Here is a 27,443-nt window from a genome sequence, read left to right on the forward strand (position 1 = left end):
GTTCCTCCAATACAGTTCCCAACATTGCTTCCTCAAGTCCAAAGGACACAAACTAGAGTGCACCTTAAGTATCAGTCCTGGCTCAGTGGTAGTGCTCTCTCCCCTGAATCAGAAGGACAGGCGTTCAAGGCCCACTTCGGGCTTTGGGCACATAACCTGGGCTGACTCTCCCAGTGCTGCACTGTTGGAGGTGTCGTCTTTCGGATGAGACGTTAAACCGAAGCCCCGTCTGCCCTCACAGGTGGACCTAAAAAATCCTGTGGCATTATTTTGAAGAAAAGCAGAGCAGTTTTCCTGGCATCCTGGCCAACATTGATCCCTCAACCAACACCACCAAAACAGATAAATTAGTCATTTATATCATTGCTATTTGTAGGATCTTGCTGTGCACAATTTGGCTACCAAGTTTGCTTTCATTGCAATAGTGACTACACTTCAAAAGTACTTCATTGGCTGTGAACGGCTTTGGAATTTCCTAAGGACATAAAACACGCTATATAAATGCAAATTCTCTTTCCTTCTTTCTTCCCTTCTTTCTTTCCTTCATTGTCAGATTTTGTTTGGACATGTCCAGCACCATCATGCCTTAACGTACAATTTTGGCTGAGGAGATTATCTAGGATCATTCTAGAGGACGAGGACAAACCAAGGCTCCTTTTTTTCCAGAACTAACTGCCTCCTTCAACTCCTTTCCCTTGTACCCTCCACACTCTGCTCCAATACTATGTGCGAAGACCTCATGGATTTTGTCATCCCTAAGATTGAGACCATCATGTAACTGCCTCTGCTGCTATTTCCCCTTCGTCTCCAACCCTGTCCCACACACTTTAACCATAATCCCCTCTCTGCAGTTTCTGCCACATCTCCTAGGATTGCCGACTCTGGTTGGACGTATTCCTGGAGGTTTCATCACGTGACCTCCCGCCTCCAACCGCCCCACCACTCATCTCCAATATTTTTATAACTAATAAATGAAAGTGTTCAAAGATGATGAAGAAAACCCCACTTTTTTATGATCTTTCTCCCGGGTGTTGCTACCAGCAGTGTCCAGGAGATTAATCTTAAATTCCTGGAGACTCCCAGACAACCCTGGAGGGTTGGCGAATCTATCTCCTCCATGTGCCACATTCTTTTCTTCCATGAGACTCACCTGCTCCCCTAATCCCCATTCCACTTAACTCCTGACCACTTGTGAATGGCTCTGTGTCCTCAGACACTCTCCCTTTTAAAACTGCCATCATCATCACCACCTCCTCAATAACCCACTCTCAATTCATCTGTCTCCAACTACCCTTTCCATTGCAAGCCTCCTTTTCCTCTCTAAGGTCCTTGAATGCGTCATTGCCTCCCAACTCCATGCCTATATCTTTCAAGACTCCCTACTCAAATCCCTTCAGACCACTTTCTGCCCCTTTTCACACCATCTTCCACAGCTTCATCCAAACCCTATCTCTTCCAACCATTTATTTCCCCCTCGACCTCGTGTCCTTTGTTGCTCTGACCCTGACCTTTGGTACACCCCCCTCCCCCAACCCCATTACTTCACCCCTCCACTGCTAACACAGCACTTCAGCCACCTCAGTCCTACTCCCTGAAACTCTCTCTTCCTAAACCCTTCAGCCTTTCTACTTCTCTCCCCATTTTTTAAAAACCTTCCTAAAACCCATCTTTTTGACCAATCTTTCGGTCACCTTATCCTGGAAATGTATTTTTTTTCTTATTTTAAAGGCATTGCATAAATACAAGTTGTTGCTTGACTGAAAATAAATTTTTGAATCAAACATGATGCGGGAAGAGCAGTAATTAAAGCAAATCAAATCAAAGGGAGCTTAATTCATTCTAGCTCATCAGGAGTTTTGGAAACATCCACTTGTTGAGCTCCTGGGAGAAGTGCTGGTATTTCCTTCATGTTATTGTGAAGCCTCTCCTGGGTCATGTGGGCACATGGCTTAGCTCATGGGATAAGTGAAATGCACAGAGGAGTTTCTGTTCGTTTCTGTTGATGTGATGAGGTTTTGGCTCTGCAGTAATGGAAAATGTTTTGTTACCAGTGGGAGTGAAGCTGAGAGAGGCTCGCACCAGTTTAAGGAAATAGTCTCGGATCATTTTAGCTTCATAATTGGTGCAAAAACAAAGAAAGACAGACTTGCATTTATATAACGCCGTTCACAACCTCAGGACATCCCCAAGCGCTTTACAACCAGTTAAGTACTTTTTGAAGTACAGTCACTGTTGTAATATAGGGAAACATGGCAGCCAATTTGCGCACAGTAAGGACCCACAAACGGCAGTGAGTTAATGACCAGATAATCTGTTCTAGTGCCGTTGGTTGAGGGATAAATGTTGGACACTAGAAGAACTTCCTTGCTCTTCTTCGAATAGTGCCATGTGATTTTTTAGGTCCACCCACCTCAGTTTATATAGAAATTACAACACTGAAACAGGCCGTTCGGTCCAACCAGTGCATGTTATCCTCCGTATGATCCTCCTAATCCCAAGTGTCTGCTCGGTTCCCATATCTGTTTAATCCCTTTTCTTTCAACCACCTATCTAACCTTTTCTTAAATGTTGACAAGGTCTCTGCTTCACTTACTAACTCTAGTTGTGTATTCCACAGCCTCATAACTCTCTGTATTAAAAAAAAATTCTCCTGCTCTTTGTCCTAAACCTCTTACATTTAATCTCGTACGCAATATATACATTACATTTAACGTCTCATCCGTAAGAAAGCACCTCCGACAGTGCAGCACTCCCTCCGTACTGCACTGAAGTATCAGCCTAGATTTTGTACTCAAGTTCCTGGAGTGGGATGTGAACCCACAACTTTCTGACTCAGAGGCAAGAGTGCTACCACTGAGCCAAGGCTGATACCTTAAAACAAAGCAAAGCAGTGGATCACCTGAGAACTTTAACATTGAGAGAGAGTCCACTTTCCCATCAGCACTTAGCTAACATTAAAATTTTACTGGCATTTGGATTCTTCTTATGACATTTTTTTAGCGAGATTTTACAACTGAGTGGCTTGCTGGGCCATTTCAGAGGGCAATTAAGAATTAACCACATTGCTGTGGGTCTGGAGTCACGTATAGGCCAGACCGGGTAAGGACGGCAGGTTTCCTTTCCCTAAAGGACATTAGTGAACCAGGTGGGTTTTTATGACAATCCGGTAGTTTTATGGCCACCATTACTGATACTAGTATTTTAATTCCAGATTTATTTAATTAATTGAATTTAAATTCCCCAGCTGCCATGGCTCATGACTCATGACTCCGGATTATTAGTCCAAGCCACTCAGTTGTAAAATCTCGCTAAAAAAAGGTCATAATAAGAATAAAACCGGACGGACCACCCGGCATCGGACCACTAGGCACCGGACACGACAAAGGCAAACCAAGCCCAGTCGACCCTGCAAAGTTCTCCTCACTAACATCTGGGGACTTGTGCCAAAATTGGGAGAGCTGTCCCATAGACTAGTCAAGCAACAGCCTGACATAGCCATACTCACAGAATCATATCTTTCAGCCAACGTCCCAGACTCTTCCATCACCATCCCTGGGTATGTCCTGTCCCACTGGCAGGACAGACCCACCAGAGGTGGCGGGACAGTGATATACAGTCAGGAGGGAGTGGCCCTGGGAGTTCTCAACATTGACTCTGGACCCCATGAAATCTCATGGCATCAGGTCAAACATGGGCAAAGAAACCTCCTGCTGATTACCACCTACCGCTCTCCCTCAGCTGATGAATCAGTCCTCCTCCATGTTGAACACCACTTGGAGGAAGCACTGAGGGTAGCAAGGGCACAAAATGTACTCTGGGTGGGGGACTTCAATGTCCATCACCAAGAGTGGCTCGGTAGCACCACTGCTGACCGAGCTGGGCGAGTTCTAAAGGACATAGCTGCTGGACTGGGCCAGCAGCAGGTGGTGAGCGAACAAACACGAGGGAAAAACTTACTTGACTTAGTCCTCACCAATCTACCTGTCGCAAATGCATCTGTCCATGACAGTATTGGTAGGAGTGACCACCGTACTGCCCTCATGGAGACGAAGTCCCATCTTTGCACTGAGGACACCAACCAACATGTTGTGTGGCACTACCACCGTGCTAAATGGGATAGATTCAGAACAGATCTAGCAGCTCAAAACTGGGCATCCATGAGGCACTGTGGGCCATCAGCAGCAGAATTGTATTCCAGCACAATCTGTAACCTCATGGCCCGGCATATTCCTCACTCCACCATTACCAACAAGCCAGGGGATCATCCCTGGTTCAATGAGGAGTGTAGAAGAGCATGCCAGGAACAGCACCAGGCGCACCTAAAAATGAGGTGCCAACCTGGTGAAGCTACAACTCAGGACTACATGCATGCTAAACAGCGGAAGCAACATGCTATAGACAGAGCTAAGCGATTCCACAACCAACGGATCAGATCAAAGCTCTGCAGTCCTGCCACATCCAGTCGTGAATGGTGGTGGACAATTAAACAACTAACGGGAGGAGGAGGCTCTGCAAACATCCCCATCCTCAATGATGGCGGAGTCCAGCACGTGAGTGCAAAAGACAAGGCTGAAGCATTTGCAACCATCTTCAGCCAGAAGTGCCGAGTGGATAATCCATCTCGGCCTCCTCCCGATATCCCCACCATCACGGAAGCCAGTCTTCAGCCAATTCGATTCACTCCACGTGATATCAAGAAACGGCTGAGTGCACTGGATACAGCAAAGGCTATGGGCCCCGACAACATCCCGGCTGTAGTGCTGAAGACTTGTGCTCCAGAACTAGCTGCGCCTCTAGCCAAGCTGTTCCAGTACAGCTACAACACTGGCATCTACCCGATAATGTGGAAAATTGCCCAGGTATGTCCTGTCCACAAAAAGCAGGACAAATCCAATCCGGCCAATTACCGCCCCATCAGTCTACTCTCAATCATCAGCAAAGTGATGGAAGGTGTCGTCGACAGTGCTATCAAGCGGCACTTACTCCCAATAACCTGCTCACCGATGCTCAGTTTGGGTTCTGCCAGGACCACTCGGCTCCAGACCTCATTACAGCCTTGGTCCAAACATGATCAAAAGAGCTGAATTTCAGAGGTGAGGTGAGAGTGACTGCCCTTGACATCAAGGACGCATTTGACCGAATGAGGCACCAAGGAGCCCTAGTAAAATTGAAGTCTATGGGAATCAGAGGGAAAACTCTCCAGTGGCTGGAGTCATATCTAGCACAAAGGAAGATGGTAGTGGTTGTTGGAGGCCAATCATTTCAGCCCCGGGCATTGCTGCAGGAGTTCCTCAGGGCAGTGTCCTAGGCCCAACCATCTTCAGCTGCTTCATCAATGACCTTCCCTCCATCATAAGGTCAGAAATGGGGATGTTCGCTGATGATTGCACAGTGTTCAGTTCCATTCGCAACCCCTCAAATAATGAAGCAGTCCGTGCCCGCATGCAGCAAGACCTGGACAACATCCAGGCTTGGGCTGATAAGTGGCAAGTAACATTCGCGCCAGACAAGTGCCAGGCAATGACCATCTCCAACAAGAGAGAGTCTAACCACCTCCCCTTGACATTCAACGGCATTACCATCGCCGAATCCCCCATCATCAACATCCTGGGGGTCACCATTGACCAGAAACTTAACTGGACCAGCCATATAAATACTGTGGCTACAAGAGCAGGTCAGAGGCTGGGTATTCTGTGGTGAGTGACTCACCTCCTGACTCCCCAAAGCCTTTCCACCATCTACAAGGGGCAAGTCAGGAGTGTGATGGAATACTCTCTACTTGCCTGGATGAGTGCAGCTCCAACAACGCTCAAGAAGCTCGACACCATCCAGGACAAAGCAGCCCGCTTGATTGGTACCCCATCCACCACCCTAAACATTCACTTCCTTCACCACCGGCGCACAGTGGCTACAGTGTGTACCCTCCACAGGATGCACTGCAGCAACTCGCCAAGGCTTCTTTGACAGCACCTCCCAAACCCGCGACCTCTACCACCTAGAAGGACAAGAGCAGCAGGCACATGGGAACAACACCACCTGCATGTTCCCCTCTAAGTCACACACTATCCCGACTTGTAAATATATCGCCGTTCCTTCATTGTTGCTGGTTCAAAATCTTGGAACTCCCTTCCTAACAGCACTGTGGGAGAACCTTCACCACACGGACTGCAGCGGTTCAAGAAGGCGGCTCACCACCACCTTCTCAAAGGCAATTAGGGATGGGCAATAAATGCCAGCCTCGCCAGCGACGCCCACATCCCATGAACGAATAAAAAGAATAGAGCTCTGCGGTTATGTTTGAGGGCAGTAAGGTGCCAGCAGTATAACTTGGGTGTGCCAACTCCGCATCTCTCTCTGCAGCTACTAGTCCCAAACCAGTATCCGTAGTGTAACAATACCTTGAGAGTCCTTCTATGACTCGAACAATTTGTGACTGAATTGAAGAGATGGAGACCTCTGCTCAGGCCTCTGCCGGTGCTGCTCTGGAGCTGGGTGCAAGGCGATGTCAATGAGTAACGGGAAAGGACTTGACCTCCACACCTTGCCTTCCCACAAGGACACAGCTGGTATCCGGAACCTTCCATATAAGGAACTACGAGCACAAACCCACACTCTCCCAATGTCTGCTGCATTATGTTGTTGCTCAGACCAATACTCGGCAGTCCCATTCTATCCGCCTCCTTGCGTCTTGATTTGTTTTCTCTCATTCCTACTCTTACTACTTTTACCCTTAATCTTTTATTCCTCATACCCCTTCCCGTTTCCTTATCCCTCATTGAATTTTCCATCCCTCACCCGTTGTACTTTTGTGTCTGGCTTTCACCCTTTAGTGTGGTTTTCAACCCACATCACTAGAACAGATTATCTGGCCATTATCTCTGCTGTTTGTGGGACCTGGCTGCCGCGCTTCCTACATTACAACAGTGACTGCACCTCAGCAGTATTTAATTGGCTGTAAAACGCTTTGGGACATCCTGGGGTTGTGAAAGGCGCTGTATAAATGCAAGTTCTTCCTTTCTTTCTACTTTCCCACCCTTTCCCTTTTCGATCTTCCATGTTCTTCTCCATCTCCCCAATGATACTTAAGGCTAGCTGGGGAAGAAAAATAGAAAAGTTGTATTCATCAAAGAGTGAAGCGGGCTTGAAGATGGTTTCCAGCAGTACTGAAAGAATTGTGCAGCATTTTGTTTTCTGAAGGCACTTGTTGTTGGAGGCCATTGGCCTTCAGTTGTGTTTGCCTGAATGAAATGCATGTACTGCTATCATGAAGACCTTGCTTGTGTGCCATGCCTGTAATGTCTAATCCTCAATATAGAACCGCACCCCCAGCACCGAAAGACATTTTTAGCTATCAAAATTCCCGGCTATTTTTTTTTAATAAACCCTCTGCAACAGCAATGTGCACGAAAATTCTAACTTAGAATTTAAAAAAAAATTGTACCAACCAAAAGATTTCTTACCTCAATGTTCAGAAATATTAGAAGTTATTTTAGTTTGGATGTACACGGCTGCGGTAATTCAAGTTCCCGTATGGAACAAGTTTCAATTATTCCAGCCCAGTATCTCAGTGATTAAGAATCTGTCCCCAGTGGCCTATGTTTTTCTCATTAGAGAAAAGTGCCAACATGTAAACTGATGAGGAAATCTGTTTTTTGCCGCATTATTTATGGCTGCAAGTGATTTCTTCCTGTTTGTAAATAACATAAGCAAAGGTGGGGGGTGGGTGGGTGAAAATCAAGTTAAGTTTAGTGAGGCCAATTTTTGTGCTGTTACTGGTAGCCCCATGTGTGCCAGGCCATGAGGCGTAACAGTGTAATACCACCTGTAAGACTGGGTCTTTGTGCGGGATGTACAGGCAAACCGGAGCATAGGAAGTTCCTACTTGCAACAGGTGGGAGCTTGCAAATTATAAGAAAATAACATGGAATTAACACAGTAATGCCTTCATTTCCTGGACTTTGCCATGTAGGTGTGACATAGGAACAGGAGTCGGCCATTCAGCGCCATTAATCATGCTATGCCATTCAATTATATCATGGCTAATCTTGGCACCCATCACTTCTAAATAGCTCCCGGTTAAGTAGGCATTCAGTGTTGCTAGGCACTAGTAGTATATCGAAGTTTAAAGGACCGGTAAGAAGATTCATTCAACAATTTTTAGGCCATTTCTCGCCCAATTTTTTTCTGTTTTTTTTTTCAGCATAGAGGCTGCAACCTTGAAGTCAGGTTGTGACTGAAGGCTCGACAGCACTGATACATGTAACGTCTAACTAACATTATATATTGGACGGTTCTTCAGAAGCACCCGAATCACAGCATTTCAAGCTTTGTGTGGTACTGCATGAAAGAAGTCCTGACACGGTGATAATCAGCTAGCAAAGCCTTGATTGGTGACCCTATCAAGATGCCACCAAACATAATGACAAGTCATTGTCACAAGTTATTTTTGCTGGGTAAGGGTATCGAGGGACATGGAGCTACGGCCGGTAAATAGGGATGAGATACAGATCAGCCATGATCTAATTGAATGGCGGAGCCGGCTCGAGGGACTGAATGACCTACTCCTGTTCCTATGTCGCACCTACATGGCAAAGACTATGGGGAACTGTCTTCACAGCAGAGAGCCATATCCACAGGGGTGCCATCTGCTGTAAGGACACCTGCTGCAATGGGTACCATCGAGCTAGTACAGCTAGTGCCTGACAAGTCAGCTGCTGCCTCAAACCCACGGCCATCTCCTTTCAGGCTTGCTGCAATGCAGACTTATGGGATGGCGCTGTAGGATAGCATGGCGAGCCACCCTCTTAACAACCACCTCCGCTCCAGCAGCCATCATCAAACAGGCTGCTCTGCCGCTTGCCCACGCACTCGTGCCCGTACATGGGGTTTCCACTCACTTCATTTTTATCCATCACTTCTCAGTCACTTATCCCATCAGTTCTGGCAAAGGCTGCTAGTGGGTACCTCCTGAGCTTTTATCAAGGCTTTCAGAATTTTCATAGGGTGGCAAAATTTCTGGTGACTTTTCCCTTTTAATTATCCTTATCCTTCAAATTTCACTTTCATGCAACTTCTGCTCCGGCCACTAGTGTTCTCCCTACAGCTGTCCAAATCTGAATCTGTGAATAATTATGCAAATGATTTGGCCCAGGAAATGTGACTTGTCATTAACACTTTACCATTGTGCCTGGATTAGCACTGGCTCTTAACCATTTAAAACGGCCTCCACCAGGAGATGAAAATCAGCCCCATGCCTACAATGCACGAGTTGAGCACTTCTCCATTGGAAAAAGTTAGTGACTTCCAAAACGTCAAAATGGTTGGGAGAGGATGATGTGTAGTCACGACTGCTGTTGACGTATGGGCAGTGGTCATGCTAGTGAAATCTTCGTGGGTTCTGTCAGTTGGGACTTCTTTACTCAGAATGGTTAGAATGTGGAACTCGCTATCACAAAGAGTAGTTGAGGCGAATAGCATAGATGCATTTAAGGGGAAGCTAGATAAGTACATGAAGGAGAAGGGAATAGAAGGATATGTTGATAGTGTTCGATGAAGTAGGGTGGGAGGAGGCTCGTTTGGAACATAAACAACAGCACAGACCAGTTGGGCGGAATGGCCTATTTCTGTGCTGTAAATCCTATGAAATTCTATGTAGTTCCCGCACAATACTATCAGCATCATTAACAGTCTTTACCTAACGCCCGTGGCATTTGCCTGTAGGAGAACATATATGTCCTGTGGAGAGAGCTGAGATGTACGAACATTTCCTTTTAGCACTGTCTTTCCTTACCCATGTGAGTAAACAGTTGGATTTATAGACTTTCTCACTTCTCAAGTCATCGTGAGTCTGGTGATTTGTGAGTTAACAAATTGAAACAAGCTTCCAATTTCCCTCACAGGTGGCAATTCACCACCGGAAACGGGTGCACTTTAAAAAGAAATGATCTCTGAAGGAAAAAAATATAGGTCATTGCGTTCTTCCTGGTTACTGCTGCAGCTGCTTATTTAGATGCTGAAGAGAATTATTTCTGACTTCTCCACCGGATGCTTTGAGACCAGGGCTACATCGTTTTTTTATGTCGTCTATGTCTCTGTTGCGTTGCCTTTGGCGAGTGCTAAATCTCACTTGCCTTATTTTTTTTTGAAGCAGCCTCACAAAAGCTGTCAGAAAACTGGTACAGATCTGTCAATAAAGAGTGCAAATGCCGAACTACAAACCAGGAATACTCTTTGCACTGTAATATTAAAACTCATTAAACAGAAAGCACATACACTTCGTGAGCAACACTTTGAATTACATGCATGTATTCTACCCACTTTCGGATAACTGCGTGTGCTGCGTGCAGGATGGTTTTCGATATTTAAGATCTTTGCCTCTATTTTGTACATGATCTGTTCGTGAGTGCAGTAATAGTCCCTTTGGAATTTATTGCGTTGTCATTCTTTTCTGCAGAGAATAACAGCCCCCCGATAGCAATTGTGGGCCCCGACAAAGAATTAATAAGCCCGGTAGAAAGTACTACTTTGGATGGAGAAGGGAGTAGTGATGACCAAGGTATTGTCTCGTATCGCTGGGAGAAGATCAGGTAATTTTATGATCGGAACAAACAGTCCATGCCGTTTCATGTTATGTTGCTTCTATCCTGGCTTTCGTAGTTGAGGCAAAACAGTAATTTTTAAAATCCAAATCAGCGTAGGATCTAAATGTAGGCCAGTGGGCAGGTTTAGACACGAGGGTTTGGGAACTTTCAAATCCCTCTTTTCTCATGGGCCATTACTGAAACTGCAGAAATCTGAAAACATATTAATAAAGCTGGAGCTCCTTACGTTACCTCTGTTTATTTAAACCAAAATTTCATTTGTATCGTTTTCCCATTCTGTTCCTGATGAGCTCCAATAAATGGGAGCTCCATTTTTTGGAATAACTGGTGATTGGAACTCAGATAAATGTAAAACACTCTTGAATAGAATCATAGAATCTTAACAGCACAGAAGGAGGCCATTTGGCCCATCGTGCCTGTGCTGGCTCTTTGAAAGAGTAATCCAATTAGTCTCACTCTCTTGCTTTTTCCCCATAGCCCTGCAAATCTTTCCTTTTCAAGCATTTATTCAATTCCCTTTTGAAAGTTACTATTGAATCTGCTTCCACCACCCTATCAAGCAGTGCATTCCAAATCAATCCTAATGGATATGCGCAAAATAATTTCTCCTCACTTCCCCTCTGGTTCTTTTGCCAATTAACTTAAATCTGGGCCCTCTGGTTACTGATCCTCCTGCCAGTGGAAACAGTTTCTCCCTATCTGCTCTATCAAAACCCTTGATAATTTTGCACACCTCTATTAAATCTCCCCTTAACCTTCTCTGCTCTAAGGAGAACAATCCCGGATTCTCCAGTCTCTCCACATAACTGAAGTCCCTCATCCCTCGTATCATTCTGGTAAATCTCTCCAGCACTCTCTCTAAGGCCTTGACGTCCTTGAGCAGCTTTCACAGCTGAGCCTCCTGGTACTCGGTGCAATCATGCACCTGTGTGGTTTTCTGAATGAAAAAAAAGTTCTGAATGGTAAAATCGCAATGGAACTCAGAGATACTTATCTCTAATGTCAGTGGTTCTAGTCTTAACACCCTCACATCTCTGAGTACCGTGCAGTTAATGCCCTGCAGGGCACGGGGAGAAGGCACCCTGTTCTAGAAGTTGCAGGGATTGTTAATTATTTTCACCTCTGGGCGACATTTCCGAAAGCCAAGACAGCAAATGTCACCATCAGTTCTTCACATTAACGATCGTTTAAAAAGAGTTCTGTTTAAGTATAATGTTCTTTGGCGTCTGTCTTTTTTTCTTTTCCCTTTGCTCCCATGTATTTTTAAACTCCGAATGAAATCATTGACGGAGCTGGCTTGGAGCAATTGCAAAGGGTGCAGAGGGGATTTACTCGAATGGTACAAGTGATGATGGAACTTCAGCTGTGTGAAGAGACTGGAGAAGCTGGGGTTGTTCTCCTTAGAGCAGAAAAGGTTAAGGGGGATTTAATAGAGGTGTTCAAAATCATGAGGGGTTTTGATGGAGCAAATAAGGAAAAACTGTGTCTACTGGCAGGAAGGTCGGTAACCAGAGGACAAAGGTTTAAGATAATTGGCAAAAGAACCAGAGAGGAGGTGAGGAGAAATTGTTTACGCTGTAAGTTGTCACGATCTGGAATGCACTGCCTGAAACAGTGGTGGCAGCAGATTCAGTAGTAACTTTCCAAAGGGAATTGGATAAATACTTGAAGAGGAAATATTTGCAGGACTATGGGGAAAGAACAGGGGAGTGGGACTAATTGGATAGGTCTTTCAAAGAGCCGCCACAGGCATGATTGGGCCGAATGGCCTCCTTCTGTGCTGTTTCATTCTATTAAGCTGAAGAATATGAATGGCACAATTAAAATGATACGATTAAGGAAGTAAACTGGGTTAATAACGATGTCTAAGGATGTTGAGTGAAGCTACATTGTACTGTCCTCCAAATCAGGCCCCTGACAAAGTCATCAACATTCACTGTTTAAACAAAAATATATTATAAAAAACACAGTGGACCACTGGGCCACAACTTGCAGTAATTCAAACCACACGAAGGCCTGAAACGGGTGTCTGGAGTACGGTCAGGAAGTTTGAGCGATGTTCCTTGCTCATCTTGGGGAAACCCGCCAGCAGAGACAGCTGATCGGGAAGTGGGCTATGCCCTGCGTGTCAGGAGTGATCAGAGACAGTGCTCTTTGGTTCTGCACTGTGAAGGGTTGAAGAGACTTTACAACACAAGGCTTCGGGGTTATTTTCAGAAACCTGTGAAAGTTAATATATTTTTAACTGCGTTTTGTATAAATGGTGTCTATAATTTGAAATATTGCATTGATAAAATGGTGTTTTTGTATTTTAAAATTGCAACCATAGCATGCATATATGGGCATAGCAATAATCTTTTTTTTTTTTTTTATTCGTTCACGGGATGTGGGCGTCGCTGGCAAGGCCGGCATTTATTGCCCATCCCTAATTGCCCTCGAGAAGGTGGTGGTGAGCCGCCTTCTTGAACCGCTGCAGTCCGTGTGGTGACGGTTCTCCCACAGTGCTGTTAGGAAGGGAGTTCCAGGATTTTGACCCAGCGACAATGAAGGAACGGCGATATATTTCCAAGTCGGGATGGTGTGTGACTTGGAGGGGAACGTGCAGGTGGTGTTGTTCCCATGCGCCTGCTGCCCTTGTCCTTCTAGGTGGTAGAGGTCGCGGGTTTGGGAGGTGCTGTCGAAGAAGCCTTGGCGAGTTGCTGCAGTGCATCCTGTGGATGGTGCACACTGCAGCCACAGTGCGCCGGTGGTGAAGGGAGTGGATGTTTAGGGTGGTGGATGGGGTGCCAATCAAGCGGGCTGCTTTATCTTGGATGGTGTCGAGCTTCTTGAGTGTTGTTGGAGCTGCACTCATCCAGGCAAGTGGAGAGTATTCCATCACACTCCTGACTTGTGCCTTGTAGATGGTGGAAAGGCTTTGGGGAGTCAGGAGGTGAGTCACTCGCCGCAGAATACCCAGCCTCTGACCTGCTCTCGTAGCCACAGTATTTATATGGCTGGTCCAGTTAAGTTTCTGGTCAATGGTGACCCCCAGGATGTTGATGGTGGGGGATTCGGCGATGGTAATGCCGTTGAATGTCAAGGGGAGGTGGTTAGACTCTCTCTTGTTGGAGATGGTCATTGCCTGGCACTTATCTGGCGCGAATGTTACTTGCCACTTATCAGCCCAAGCCTGGATGTTGTCCAGGTCTTGCTGCATGCAGGCTCGGACTGCTTCATTATCTGAGGGGTTGCGAATGGAACTGAACACTGTGCAGTCATCAGCGAACATCCCCATTTCTGACCTTATGATGGAGGGAAGGTCATTGATGAAGCAGCTGAAGATGGTTGGGCCTAGGACACTGCCCTGAGGAACTCCTGCAGCAATGCCCTGGGGCTGAGATGATTGGCCTCCAACAACCACTACCATCTTCCTTTGTGCTAGGTATGACTCCAGCCACTGGAGAGTTTTCCCCCTGATTCCCATTGACTTCAATTTTACTAGGGCTCCTTGGTGCCACACTCGGTCAAATGCTGCCTTGATGTCAAGGGCAGTCACTCTCACCTCACCTCTGGAATTCAGCTCTTTTGTCCATGTTTGGACCAAGGCTGTAATGAGGTCTGGAGCCGAGTGGTCCTGGCGGAACCCAAACTGAGCATCGGTGAGCAGGTTATTGGTGAGTAAGTGCCGCTTGATAGCACTGTCGACGACACCTTCCATCACTTTGCTGATGATTGAGAGTAGACTGATGGGGCGGTAATTGGCCGGATTGGATTTGTCCTGCTTTTTGTGGACAGGACATACCTGGGCAATTTTCCACATTGTCGGGTGGATGCCAGTGTTGTAGCTGTACTGGAACAGCTTGGCGAGAGGCGCAGCTAGTTCTGGAGCACAAGTCTTCAGCACTATAGCTGGGATGTTGTCAGGGCCCATAGCCTTTGCTGTATCCAGTGCACTCAGCCGTTTCTTGATATCACATGGAGTGAATCGAATTGGCCGAAGACTGGCTTCCGTGATGGTGGGGATATCGGGAGGAGGCTGAGATGGATTATCCACTCGGCACTTCTGGCTGAAGATGGTTGCAAACGCTTCAGCCTTGTCTTTTGCACTCACGTGCTGGACTCCGCCATCATTGAGAATGGGGATGTTTGCAGAGCCTCCTCCTCCCGTTAGTTGTTTAATTGTCCACCACCATTCACGACTGGATGTGGCAGGACTGCAGAGCTTTGATCTGATCCGTTGGTTGTGGAATCGCTTAGCTCTGTCTATAGCATGTTGCTTCCGTTTAGCATGCGTGTAGTCCTGAGTTGTAGCTTCACCAGGTTGGCACCTCATTTTTAGGTACGCCTGGTGCTGCTCCTGGCATGCTCTTCTACACTCCTCATTGAACCAGGGTTGATCCCCTGGCTTGTTGGTAATGGTAGAGTGAGGAATATGCCGGGCCATGAGGTTACAGATTGTGCTGGAATACAATTCTGCTGCTGCTGATGGCCCACAGCGCCTCATGGATGCCCAGTTTTGAGCTGCTAGATCTGTTCTGAATCTATCCCATTTAGCACGGTGGTAGTGCCACACAACACGTTGGATGGTGTCCTCAGTGCGAAGACGGGATTTCATCTCCACGAGGACGGTGCGGTGGTCACTCCTACCAATACTGTCATGGACAGATGCATTTGCGACAGGTAGGTTGGTGAGGACGAGGTCAAGTCGGTTTTTCCCTCGTGTTGGTTCGCTCACCACCTGCCGCAGGCCCTGTCTGGCAGCTATGTCCTTCAGGACTCGGCCAGCTCGGTCAGTAGTGGTGCTCCCGAGCCACTCTTGGTGATGGACATTGAAGTCCCCCACCCAGAGTACATTTTGTGCCCTTGCTACCCTCAGTGCTTCCTCCAAGTGGTGCTCAACATGGAGGAGGACTGATTCATCAGCTGAGGGAGGACGGTAGGTGGTAATCAGCAGGAGGTTTCCTTGCCCATGTTTGACCTGATTTCATGGGGTCCAGAGTAAATGTTGAGGACTCCCAGGGCCACTCCCTGCTGACTGTATATCACTGTACCGCCACCTCTGGTGGGTCTATCCTGCCGGTGGGACAGGACATACCCAGGGATGGTGATGGAAGAGTCTGGGACGTTGGCTGAAAGATATGATTCTGTGAGTATGGCTATGTCAGGCTGTTGCTTGACTGGTCTGTGGGACAGCTCTCCCAATTTTGGCACAAGTCCCCAGATGTTAGTAAGGAGGACCTTGCAGGGTCGACTGGGCTTGGTGTTTTGCCGTTGTCGTGTCCGGTGCCTAGTGGTCCGATGCCGGGTGGTCCGTCCGGTTTTATTCTTATTATGACTTTTCGTAGCGAGATTTTACAACTGAGTGGCTTGCTAGGCCATTTCAGAGGGCAATTAAGAATCAACCACATTGCTGTGGGTCTGGAGTCACATATAGGCCAGACCGGGTAAGGGCGGCAGGCTTCCTTCCCTAAAGGACATTAGTGAACCAGATGGGTTTTTACGACAATCCGGTAGTTTCATGGCCATCATTACTGATACTAGTATTTTAATTCCAGATTTTTTTTATTTAATTAATTGAATTTAATTAATTAATTTATTGAATTTAAATTCGCCAGCTGCCGTGGCGGGATTTGAACTCATGACTCTGGATTTAGTCCAGGCCTCTGGATTACTAGCCCAGTAACATAACCACTATGCTACCGTACCCACTGTGGGAATTGTGCAGTTTAGCAGAGCAAGGCTGGCAAATTCCTATTTGTTTGGCTAATTTCAGTGTTAGCTGTGGCTCAGTGGCAGCACTCTCGCCTCTGAGTCAGAAGGTTGTGGGTTCAAGTCCCACTCCAGAGATCTGAGCACAAAATCTAGGCTGACACTTCAGTGCAATACTGTGAGGGAGTTCTGCACTGTCGGAGGTGCCGACTTTCGGATCAGACATTAAACCAAGGCCCCGTCTGCCCTCTCAGGTGGGCGTAAAAGATCCCATGGCACTATTTCGAAGATAGAGCAGAGGAGTTCTCCCTGGTGTCCTGGCCAATATTTATCCCTCAACCAACACCACAGATTATCCGATCATCACCTCGTTGCTATTTGTGGGACCTTGCTGTGCACAAATTGGCTGCCGCATTTCCCACATTACAATAGTGACTACACTTCAAAAGTGCTCCTGAGGTCACGAAAGGCACTATATAAATGTAAGTTCTTCCTTTCTTTCTTTCAGTGGCCCTGATGTGAAAGTTGAGGATAATGCCAAGGCTGTCGCCACGGTGATGGGGCTTCAGGTTGGGATGTACCAGTTCAGGCTGACTGTCACTGACCAGCAGGGACTGAGCAGCTCAAAGACAGTGGCAGTTACCGTCAAAGAAGGTCAGTAGAGTGTAAACGAAGTTCAACTGTGATTGACCACACATCCATCGCAATATTTCAATGTTCTAAACGAACGTGCATTTCTTATTGTTTAGTGTTTATTCTCACCATACTGTCAGTGATTTTACAGTACCTGCCAGGTTAGTCTTTCAAACACGGGAAAAATAAGCACTGCAATAGATCAGTGGCTGCAGCATGTTCTGGCCACAGGATTTTGTTGGAATCAGATGCAGGTGATTTCTGAACAGATTTCCCGTTATCATGTCCCAGTACTAATCCTTCAGCGTGGCTGCTCTGACACGTCAATAATGCAGTGCAAAATCGAAATCAAAACCACTAATGACAGCAGAAGAAAAGCTAAAATGAATGAAACTACCAAGTGGGACGAACCATGTTAAATGGGAATAGGATAAATTAACTCTCACCTGCTGTATATTCTCTATATTATGTACGCTATATAAGGGTGAATGAAATTCCAAATATTCCATGTTCTCTATATTATATACTGTATGTAAGAGTAAATACCTCCGGATATTCCGTGTTCTCTACTATATACCGTACACAAGGGTACATTTTGTGACGGTGTGCTTCTAATATGGAGTCTCACTCACGCTACTCTGTCGCTGTGTACAATAATGACTCAAACTGTCGTACCCTATGTCCTACATGACTAACTTCCCAAAGCACAACGGAAGGCTCGAGTCCATTTTACTGGTGAACTCGGCTATTGTTTCGTTCCTCGAGGTTGATTGTCCAGTGGTGTAGAATTGTACAAAAATGATTGAGGCGATGTGAGTGTCAGACACCTGTGGTATTGAACTATCTGACTACCTCACGCTGAATGCGTGCACTTCAACCACTCTGTGTAGAAGTATTTTTAAAGTAACGTCTTATACCAATTTTGTTCTCCAAAGCTTCATTTATAAATTAACATTAGTAAAGAAAAAGTACCCTGGACCTGACGGGCTATAAGACCATAAGAAATAGGAGCAGGAGTAGGCCATTCGGCCCCTCGAGCCTGCTCCGCCATTCAATGAGATCATGGCTGATCTGATTTTTACCTCAACTCCACTTTCCCACCCTTTCCCCATATCCTTTGACTCCCCTGCTGATCAAAAATTTGTCTAACTCAGCCTTGAATGTATTCAATGGCTCAGCCTGCACAGCTTTTTGGGGTAAAGAATTCCAAAGATTCACGACCCTCTGGGAGAAGAAATTCCTCTTCATTTCCGTCTTAAACGGGCGACCCCTTATTCTGAGACTATGCTCCCTAGTTTTAGATTCCCCCATGAGGGGTAACATCCTCTCAGCATCTACCCTATCGAGTCCCCTCAGAATCTTGTATGTTTCAATAAGATCTCCTCTCATTCTTCTAAACTCCAATGAGTATAGACCCAACCTGTTCAATCTTTCCTCATAAGACAACCCTTCCATACCTGGAATCAACCTAGTGAAACTTCTCTGAACTACCTCCAATGCAAGTATGTCCATCCTTAAATAAGGGCACCAGAACTGTACGCAGTACTCCAGGTGTGGTCTCACCAGCACGCTGTACACTTGTAGCATGACTTCCCTGCTTTTATACCCCAATCCCCTAGAAATAAAGGCCAATATTCTGTTCGCCTTCTGGATTACCTACTGCACCTGTATTTTGACTTTTTGTGTTTCATGTACAAGGACACCCAGATCCCTCTGTACTGCAGCATTTTGTAGTATTTCTCCATTCAAATAATATTTTGCTTTTTTATTTTTCCTCCCAAAGTGGATGACTTCACATTTTCCCACATTATATTCCATCTGCCAAATTTTTGCCCATTCGCTTAACCTGTCACTATCCCTTTGCAGACACTGTGTCCTCATCGCAACTTGCTTTTTCACCTATCTTTGTATCATCAGCAAATTTGGTCACAAGACACTCTGTTCCTTCATCCAAGTCATTGATATATATTGTAAATAGTTGAGGCCCCAGCACCGATCCCTGCAGCACCCCACTAGTTACAGATTGCCATTTTGAAAATGATCCTTTTATCCCGACTCTTTGTTTTCTGTTAGTTAGCCAATCCTCTATCCATGCCAGTATATTACCCCCAACACCATGAGCTCTTGCCTTGTGCAGTAATCTTTTATGTGGCACCTTATCGAATGCCTTTTGGAAATCCAAATATACTGCATCCATTGGTTCCCCTTTATCCACCCTGCCTGTTACTTCCTCAAAGAACTCTAATAAATTTGTCAGACATGATTTCCCTTTCATAAAACCATGTTGCCTCTCCTTGATTGTATTATGAGTCTCCAAATGTCCTGCTACTTCCTTAATAATGGATTCTAGCATTTTCCTATTGACAGATGTTAGGCTAACTGGTCTATAGTTACCTGCTTTCTGTCTCACTCCCTTCTTGAATAGGGGTGTTACGTTTGCGGTTTTCCAATCCTCTGGGACCTTTCCAGAATCTTGTGAATTCTGGAAGATTACAACCAATGCATCCACTATCTCTGTAGCCATTCCTTTAAGACCCTCGGATGCAAGCCATCAGGTCCAGGGGACTTGTCAGCCTTTAGACCCATTAGTTTACCTAGTAGTTTTTCTCTAGTGATAGTGATTGTTTTTAGCTCCTCCCTCCACTTTGGCCCTTGATTTTCTACTATTATTGGTATGTTATTAGTGTCTTCTACTGTGAAGACAGATACAAAATATTTGTTCAATTCCTCTGTCATTTCCTTGTTTTCCATTATTATTTTCCCATTCTCATCCTCTAAGGGACCAATGTTTACTTTAGCTACCCTCTTCCTTTTTATATACTTGTAGAAGCTTTTACTGTCAGTTTTTATATTTCTTGCTAGTTTGCTCTCATAATTTATTTTCTCCCTCTTAATTACTCTTTTAGTCATCCTTTGCTGTTTTTTAAAGTTTTCCCAATCTTCGGGCTTACCAGTAATCTTTGCCATGTTGTATGCTTTTTCTTTTAACCTGATACCATCCTTTACTTCCTTAGTTAGCCATGTTTGGTTCACCCTTTTTGTGGAGTCTTTCCTCCTCACAGGGATATATTTTTGTTGCGAGTTATAAAATATCTTTTTAAATGTTTGCCACTGCTTTCCACCATCATACCATCTAATCTGTTTACCCAGTCCACTTTAGCCAATTCCGCCCTCATTCCTTTATAATTGCCCTTATTTAAGTTTAATACAGTAGTTTCAGACCCAAGATCCTCGCTCCCAAACTGGATGTGAAATTCTAACATGTTATGATCACTGCTTCCCAAGAGATCCTTTACTTTGAGATCATTAATTAACCCTGTTTCGTTACCCATTACCAGATCCAAAATGACCTGTTCCCTGGTTGGTTCCCCGATGTATTGGTCTAAGAAACAGTCCTTAATACTCTCTATGAACTCCTCAGGGCTATTTTTGCCAATTTGATTTGTCCAATCTATGTGTAAGTTAAAATCGCCCATGATTATTGCATTACCTTTTTTACAAGCCCCCCTTATTTCCTGATTTATATTTTGCCCGACAGTGTAGCTACTGTTAGGGGGCCTGTATACTACTCCCACCAGTGATTTCTTTCCCTTGCTATTTCTTACCTCCACCCAAATTGATTCGACATCTTGATCTTCTCAGCCAAGATAATTTCTCACTATTATACCAATTTCATCCATTATTAACAGAACTACCCCAGGCTGCAGAGATAGTGAATGCATGGGTTGTGATCTTCCAAAATTCCCTAGATTCTAGAATGGTCCCAGTGGATTGGAAGGTAGCAAATGTAACCCTGCTATTCAAGAAAAGGGGGAGAGAGAAAACAGGGAACTACATGCCAGTTAGCCTGACATTGGTTGTCGGGAAAATGCTGGAATCCATTATTAAGGAAGTGGTAACAGGGCACTTTGTCTAATCATATTATGATTTTCTGAGTCAACATGGTTTTACAAAAGGGAAATCGTGTTTGACAAACCTATTAGAGTTCTTTAAGGATGTAACTAGCAGGGTGGAAAAAGGGGAACCAGTGGATGTAGTATATTTGGATTTTCAAAAGGCATTCGATAAGGTGCCACATAAAAGGTTGTTATACAAGGTAAGGGCTTATGGGGTTGGGGGTAATACATTAGCTTATAACATGAGGATTGGTTAACAGACAGAAAACAGAGAGTAGGAATAAACGGGTCATTTTCAGGTTAGCAGGCTGTAACTAGTGGGGTACCGCAAGGATCAGTGTTTGGATCTCAGCTATTTACAATCTATATTAATGACTTAAATGAAGGGACCAAGTGTAATGTATCCAAGTTTACTGACGATACAAAGCTAGGTGGGAAAGTAAGCTGTGAGGAGGACACAAAGAGTCTGCAAAGAGATATAGACAGGTTAAGTGAGTGGGAAAGAAGGCGGCAGATGGAGTATAATGTGGGGAAATGTGAGGTTATTCACTTTGGTAGAAAGAATAGAAAAAACGAATATTTTTTAAATGGTGAGAAACTATTAAATGTTGGTGTCCTTATCCACAAAACACAAAGTTAACATGTGGGTACAACAAACAATTAGGAAGGCAAATGGTATGTTGGCCTTTATTGCATGGGTTTGGAGTACAAGAGTAAGGAAGTCTTGCTACAATTGTAGAGGGGTTTGGTGAGACCACACCTGGAGTACTGTGTATGGTTTGGTCTCCTTACCTAAGGAAGGATATACTTGCCTTAGGGGTGGTGCACAAAGGTTCACTAGATTGATTCCTGAGATGAGAGGGTTGTCCTTTGAGGAGAGATTGAGAAGAATGGGCCTATATTCTGTAGAGTTTAGAAGAATGAGAGGTGATCTGATGGAATCATATAAAATTCTTAAGAAGGCTTGATAGGGTAGATGTTGAGAGGCTGTTTCCCCTGGCTGGAGAGTTTAGAACAAGGGGTCAGAGTCTCAGGATAAGGGGTTGGCCATTTAAGACTGAGATGAGGAGGAATTTCTTCACTCAGAGGGTTGTGAATCTTTGGAATTCTCTACCGCAGAGGGCTGTGGATGCTGAGACGTTGATTATATTCAAGGCTGAGATCGATTGATTTTTGGACTCCAAGGGAATCGAGGGATATGGGGATTGGGCAGGTAAGTGGAGTTGAGGTCAAAGATGAGCCATGATCTTATTAAATGGCGGAGCAGGCTCGAGGAGCCATATGATCTACTCCTCCTATTTCTTATGTTCTTATGAATTTAAGAATTTCTGGTTTTAACATAACTGTTCAGTTAAATGATCTCCCAATGATGAATGAAGACTGATGATTTTAAAATTATTTTTAAGAAACCAATAGGCTTCCTGTAGCCAGCGCTGGAAGTAACCATGTTCTGGCATTGCCCAATAACTCTATCACCCTTGATGGTTCCAAGTCCACTGATGACCAAGGCATCGTATCTTACCTTTGGACTAGAGATGGGCAGAGTCCTGCTGCAGGTGTGAGTATGAAATCCGTACTTCTTCACTCACTGTGAACAGCTGCATAACTTCACCTATTTTTAACTTTTTACCCTCGGACTACTCTCTGCAGTAAAGATCTTGAAAGGGAAAATGAAAACTGTGAAGAAAATAACATCCAAAATGGAAGTTTTAAAAAAAACATTACACTGTTCCTCATGGACTGGTTGAGTGTGTCTGCACCATCAGACTTTAGCCTGGTTACAAGGGTAAGTGAATGGTTCATTGAGGCGATGGTTTCTGATGTTCCTTCCATACCCCAAAACGATGGCTGGAATTTTCCCCGTTCGTCATCAATCGAGCAAAATTCCACCTTGTGTTACGCAGTGAACAAAGGGTTAAATACAGGGCTGAGCTGCAGCCTGCAGAGCTGTAATGGAAGGTGAGTCTAAGGGCTAGTTTTGATTTCCTCCATTTTAGAGTGAAAGTGAATTACTTGCACAAATTTCATCAAGTTGTATTGTAAGTTATATTTCACACGCTTTTTCCCGGTCCCCTGCCTCCCCCTCACCCATGCTGATATTATTGGCAGGAAGTGTTCTCATGCATCCCAGAACAGCTCTAAGAAACAGCAGGGGCCAAGCAGTTGGACTGAGTGTTGTTCTGGCACCTCACGATCCTGGGCAACTACAATACTATCTAGTTACTTTGCAACCCCGGTCGATGCTGAGGCTCTGAGCTCAATACCTGGAGTGTTGTAAGAGAGTACTGTAGTTTTATGTAGCTCTTATAAAAGCTAAAATTCTAAATAAGCAACAACAGCAACTTGCCTTTATATCGCGCCATTAATGTAGTAAAACATCCCAAGGAGCTTCACAGGAGCAATTATCAGACAAAATTTGACACCGAGCCACATCAGGAGATATTAGGACAGGTGACCAAAAGCTTGGTTAAAGAGGTAGGTTTTAAGGGGCGTCTTGAAGGAGGAGAGAGAGAGGTAGAGAGGCAGAGAGATTTAGGGAGGGAATTCCAGAGTTTAGATGGCTGAAGGCAATGGTGGGGCGAAGGGAGTGTGGGATGCACAAGAGGCCAGAGTTGGAGGAACGGAGAGTTCTCGGAAGGTTGGAGAGCTGGAAGATGTTACAGAGTTTAAACACAAGACCTGGATATTCTGCCATTATCCGTTATTGAATGTTACCAATTTTCAGTTGAATCTTTTAGTTTTAGATTTTAACACCAAAGGCAGATGCATAGAAGTTACAACACAGAAACAGGCCAATTGTCCCAACCAGTCCTTGTGATCATTTACCCTCCATGCAAGCAAACAGTTCCAATCATGTTTACCCACCCTGTTTCCATATCTCTTCATCCCCTTTTCCTTCATCCACCTATCCAATCTAATCTTGAATGTTAACATAGCCACTAACCCTAGAAATGGATTCCACAGCCTTGTTAAAGATGTTTCTCTTGCTCTCATAATATCATCATACAATTAGGCAGAGTCAACATGGTTTTATGAAAGTGAAATCGTGTTTGACAAATCTATTCGAGTTTTTTGAGGACGTAACTAGCAGGGTAGATAGGGGGAACCAATGGATGTAGTATATTTGGATTTTCAAAAGGCATTCGATAAGGTGCCACATAAAAGGTTGTTATGCAAGATAAGGGCTTATGGGGTTGGGGGTAACATATTAGCATGGATAGAGGATTGGTTAACGGACAGAAAACAGAGAGTAGGGGTAAACGGGTCATTTTCAGGGTGGCAGGCTGGAACTAATGGGGTACTGCAAGGATCAGTGCTTGGGCCTCAGCTATTTACAATCTATATTAATGACTTGGATGAAGGGACCGAGTGTAGTGTATCCTATTAAAAAATATTCACCGAGTGTAGTGTATCCAAGTTTGCTGATGATACAAAGCTAGGTGGGAAAGTAAGCTGTGAGGAGGACACAAAAAGTCTGCAAAGGGTTATAGACAGGTTAAGTGGGCAAGAAAGTGGCAGATGGAGTATAAATGTGAAGTTATTCACTTTGGTAGGAAGAATAGAAAAACAGAATATTTTTTAAATGGTGAGAAACTATTAAATGTTGGTGTCCAGAGAGACTTGGGTGTCCTGGTACAAGAAACACAAAAAGTTAATGTGCAGGTACAACAAGCAATTAGGACGGCAAATTGCATGTTGGCCATTATTGCAAGGCGTTAGAGTACAAAAGTAAGGAAGTCTTACTACAATTGTACAGGGCTTTGGTGAGACCTCACCTGGAGTACTGCGTACAGTTTTGGTCTCCTTCTCTAAGGAAAGATGAACTTGCCTTTGAGGTGATGTAACGAAGGTTCACTAGATTAATTCGTGGAACGAGAGGGTTGTCCCATGAGCAGAGATTGAGTAGAATGGGCCTATTCTCTTGAGTTTCGAAGAATGAGAGGTGATCTCATTGAAACATACAAGTATCTGAGGGGGCTTGACAGGGTAGAGGCTGGAAAGTTTAGAACTAGAGTTCATAGTCGCAGGATAAGGGGTCGGCCATTTAAGACTGAGATGAGGCTGTCTTCATTGAGAGGGTTCTGAATCTTTGGAATTCTCTACCGCAGAGGGCTGTGGATGCTTAGTCGTTGAGTATCAACGCTGAGATAGATAAATTCTAGGGGAATCAAAGGATATGGGGATCGGGCAGAAAAGTGGAGTTGAGGTTGAAGATTAGCCATGATCTGATTGAATGCCGGAGCAGGCTCGAGGGGCCATATGGCCTATTCCTGTTCCTATTTCTTATGTTCTCTCTATTCTAAATCTTTTATGATGATCTGGCAAATTAAGTTAATTTGTAGGCCTGTGAAGATATATTACAGATAGTTGGCAGAGGACTCTCCAGTTTCTATCTTAACATTCTGTGCTTCCATTGCGAGACTGGATTGTGTTGATTCACTGGAAATATTGTTATTTCAACACAATCCAGTCTTTTCCCTCATTCACTTGCTTTTTTTTCTCATTTCGCATTCCTTGATCTGGAGCATTTCCCTCGGCATTTGCAAAACTACTGATAGGTAAACTTTAGTGTTGAGCAAGAACAGTAGGCCAATGACGATTGTAGAAAGGTGCTCGTTGCCAGACAACAGCGCCCCCTACAGAAGGTGGAAGTAAGCACATCATTCAAAGCAAGTGGAAATTTCCTTGACGTTGGTGTGCTTGCCTAAGTGCAAGAGAAGCATGGCAACACACGAGTGCAGTGATTTAATGATCTCAGCTTTGTCGACAAGCAGAGCCAGGTGCTTTACCCTACAGGAAGGGAAGGAAGATAAATCCTAAAGAGAGTCAACGTGCCACCGATTTAAAAAAGTCTTAGAGAAATATTCAGAATTATGGAGTTAATTATTTTAATATTAAACCTGAATAACCTGGTATCTGGAAATCCAATTAACAGATACCGGTAGTTTAGGAGTAGTTAAACCATTCCACATGGTCATACTTTCCTTTCTCTAGTGGCATTGTAAGCAGTGTAGATGAAAATTACAAAGCGATATTGATAGATTAGGTAAATGGGAAAAACTGTGGCAAATGGAATTCAATGTAGACAAATGTGAGGTCATCCACTTTGGATCAAAAAAGGATAGAACAGGGTACTTTCTAAATGGTATAAAGTTAAAAACAGTGGATGTCCAAAGGGACTTAGGGGTTCAGGTACATAGATCATTGAAGTGTCATGAACAGGTGCAGAAAATCATCAATAAGGCTAATGGAATGCTGGCCTTTATATCTAGAGGACTGGAGTACAAGGGGGCAGAAGTTATGCTGCAGCTATACAAAACCCTGGTTAGACCGCACCTGGAGTACTGTGAGCAGTTCTGGGCACCGCACCTTCGGAAGGACATATTGGCCTTGGAGGGAGTGCAGCGTAGGTTTACTGGAATGATACCCGGACTTCAAGGGTTAAGTTACGAGGAGAGATTACACAAATTGGGGTTGTATTCTCTGGAGTTTAGAAGGTTAAGGGGTGATCTGATCAAAGTTTATAAGATATTAAGGGGAACGGATAGGGTGGATAGAGAGAAACTATTTCCGCTGGTTGGGGATTCTAGGAGTAGGGGGCACAGTCTAAAAATTAGAGCCAGACCTTTCAGGAGCGAGATTAGAAAACACTTCTAGACGCAAAGGGTGGTAGAAGTTTGGAACTCTTCCGCAAACGGCAATTGATACTAGCTCAATTGCTAAATTTAAATCTGAGATAGATAGCTTTTTGGCAACCAAAGGTATTAAGGGATATGGGCCAAAGGCAGGTATATGGAGTTAGATCACAGATCAGCCATGATCTTATCAAATGGCGGAGCAGGCACGAGGGGCTGAATGGCCGACTCCTGTTCCTATGTTCCTAGTCAAGCAGGGTGTTCTTGTCCGGGAGACATGTGAGATCATGGGCTTATCTTTTTATAATTTACTCTGATTTTTATTCCTTTTGGAGTGTGGTTGGATAGCCTGCTCTCCACCCTCTGCAAGTGCCACTCGATATCTGCAGGCAGGGAGCATGTGATTGCCTCTGCTTGGGATCTTTCCATGCACAGCAGATCTGCACCAGAGGCTAGACTGAAGAAGCTGGGATTCTTCTCCTTGGAGCAAAGAAGGTTGAGGGGAGATTTAATAGAGGTGTTCAAAATCGTGAGGAGTTTTGATAGAGCAAAAAAGGAGAAACTGTTTCCAGTGGCAGAAGGGTCGGTAACCAGAGGACACAGATTTAAGGTGATTGGCAAAAGCACCAGAGGCGAGGTGAGGTGAGGAGAAATATTTTTTTACCCAGCGAGTTGTTATGATCTGGAACGCACTGCCTGAAAGGGCGGTGGAAGAGGATTCAATAATAACTTTCAAAAGGGAGTTGGACAAATACTTGAAAGGAAAAAAATTGCAGGGCAACAGGGAAAGAGCAGGGGAGTGGGAATAATTGGATAGCTCTTTCAAAGAGCTGGCACAGGCACGATGGGTGGAATGGCCTCCTGTGCTGTATCATTCTGTGAATCTATGACTCTATGAGGCAATTGCAGATCGAACCTCAAACTCCCCATTTCATTGGGGTAAGGCACCATCCAATCAGACATGCGGGTTTACAGGCAATTTAAAA

The 27,443-nt window shown here is 44.7% G+C and overlaps 1 protein-coding gene across 1 annotated transcript in view; it reads left to right on the forward strand.

The window, feature by feature from the left end:
- Window positions 1-27,443, forward strand: part of LOC137335943 (dyslexia-associated protein KIAA0319-like) — a gene marked incomplete at its 5' end in the record, with an annotated part of 88,573 nt that overhangs the window by 45,076 nt on the left and 16,054 nt on the right. The window contains 3 exons of the mRNA XM_068001456.1: window positions 10,454-10,586; window positions 16,801-16,946; window positions 22,228-22,379. Coding sequence (XP_067857557.1) covers window positions 10,454-10,586; window positions 16,801-16,946; window positions 22,228-22,379 — 431 coding nt within the window. The remainder of the gene's footprint in view (window positions 1-10,453; window positions 10,587-16,800; window positions 16,947-22,227; window positions 22,380-27,443) is intronic.

Source organism: Heptranchias perlo, chromosome 2 (genome assembly GCF_035084215.1).
Source record: "Heptranchias perlo isolate sHepPer1 chromosome 2, sHepPer1.hap1, whole genome shotgun sequence".
In the NCBI taxonomy this organism is placed as follows: Eukaryota; Metazoa; Chordata; class Chondrichthyes; order Hexanchiformes; family Hexanchidae; genus Heptranchias; species Heptranchias perlo.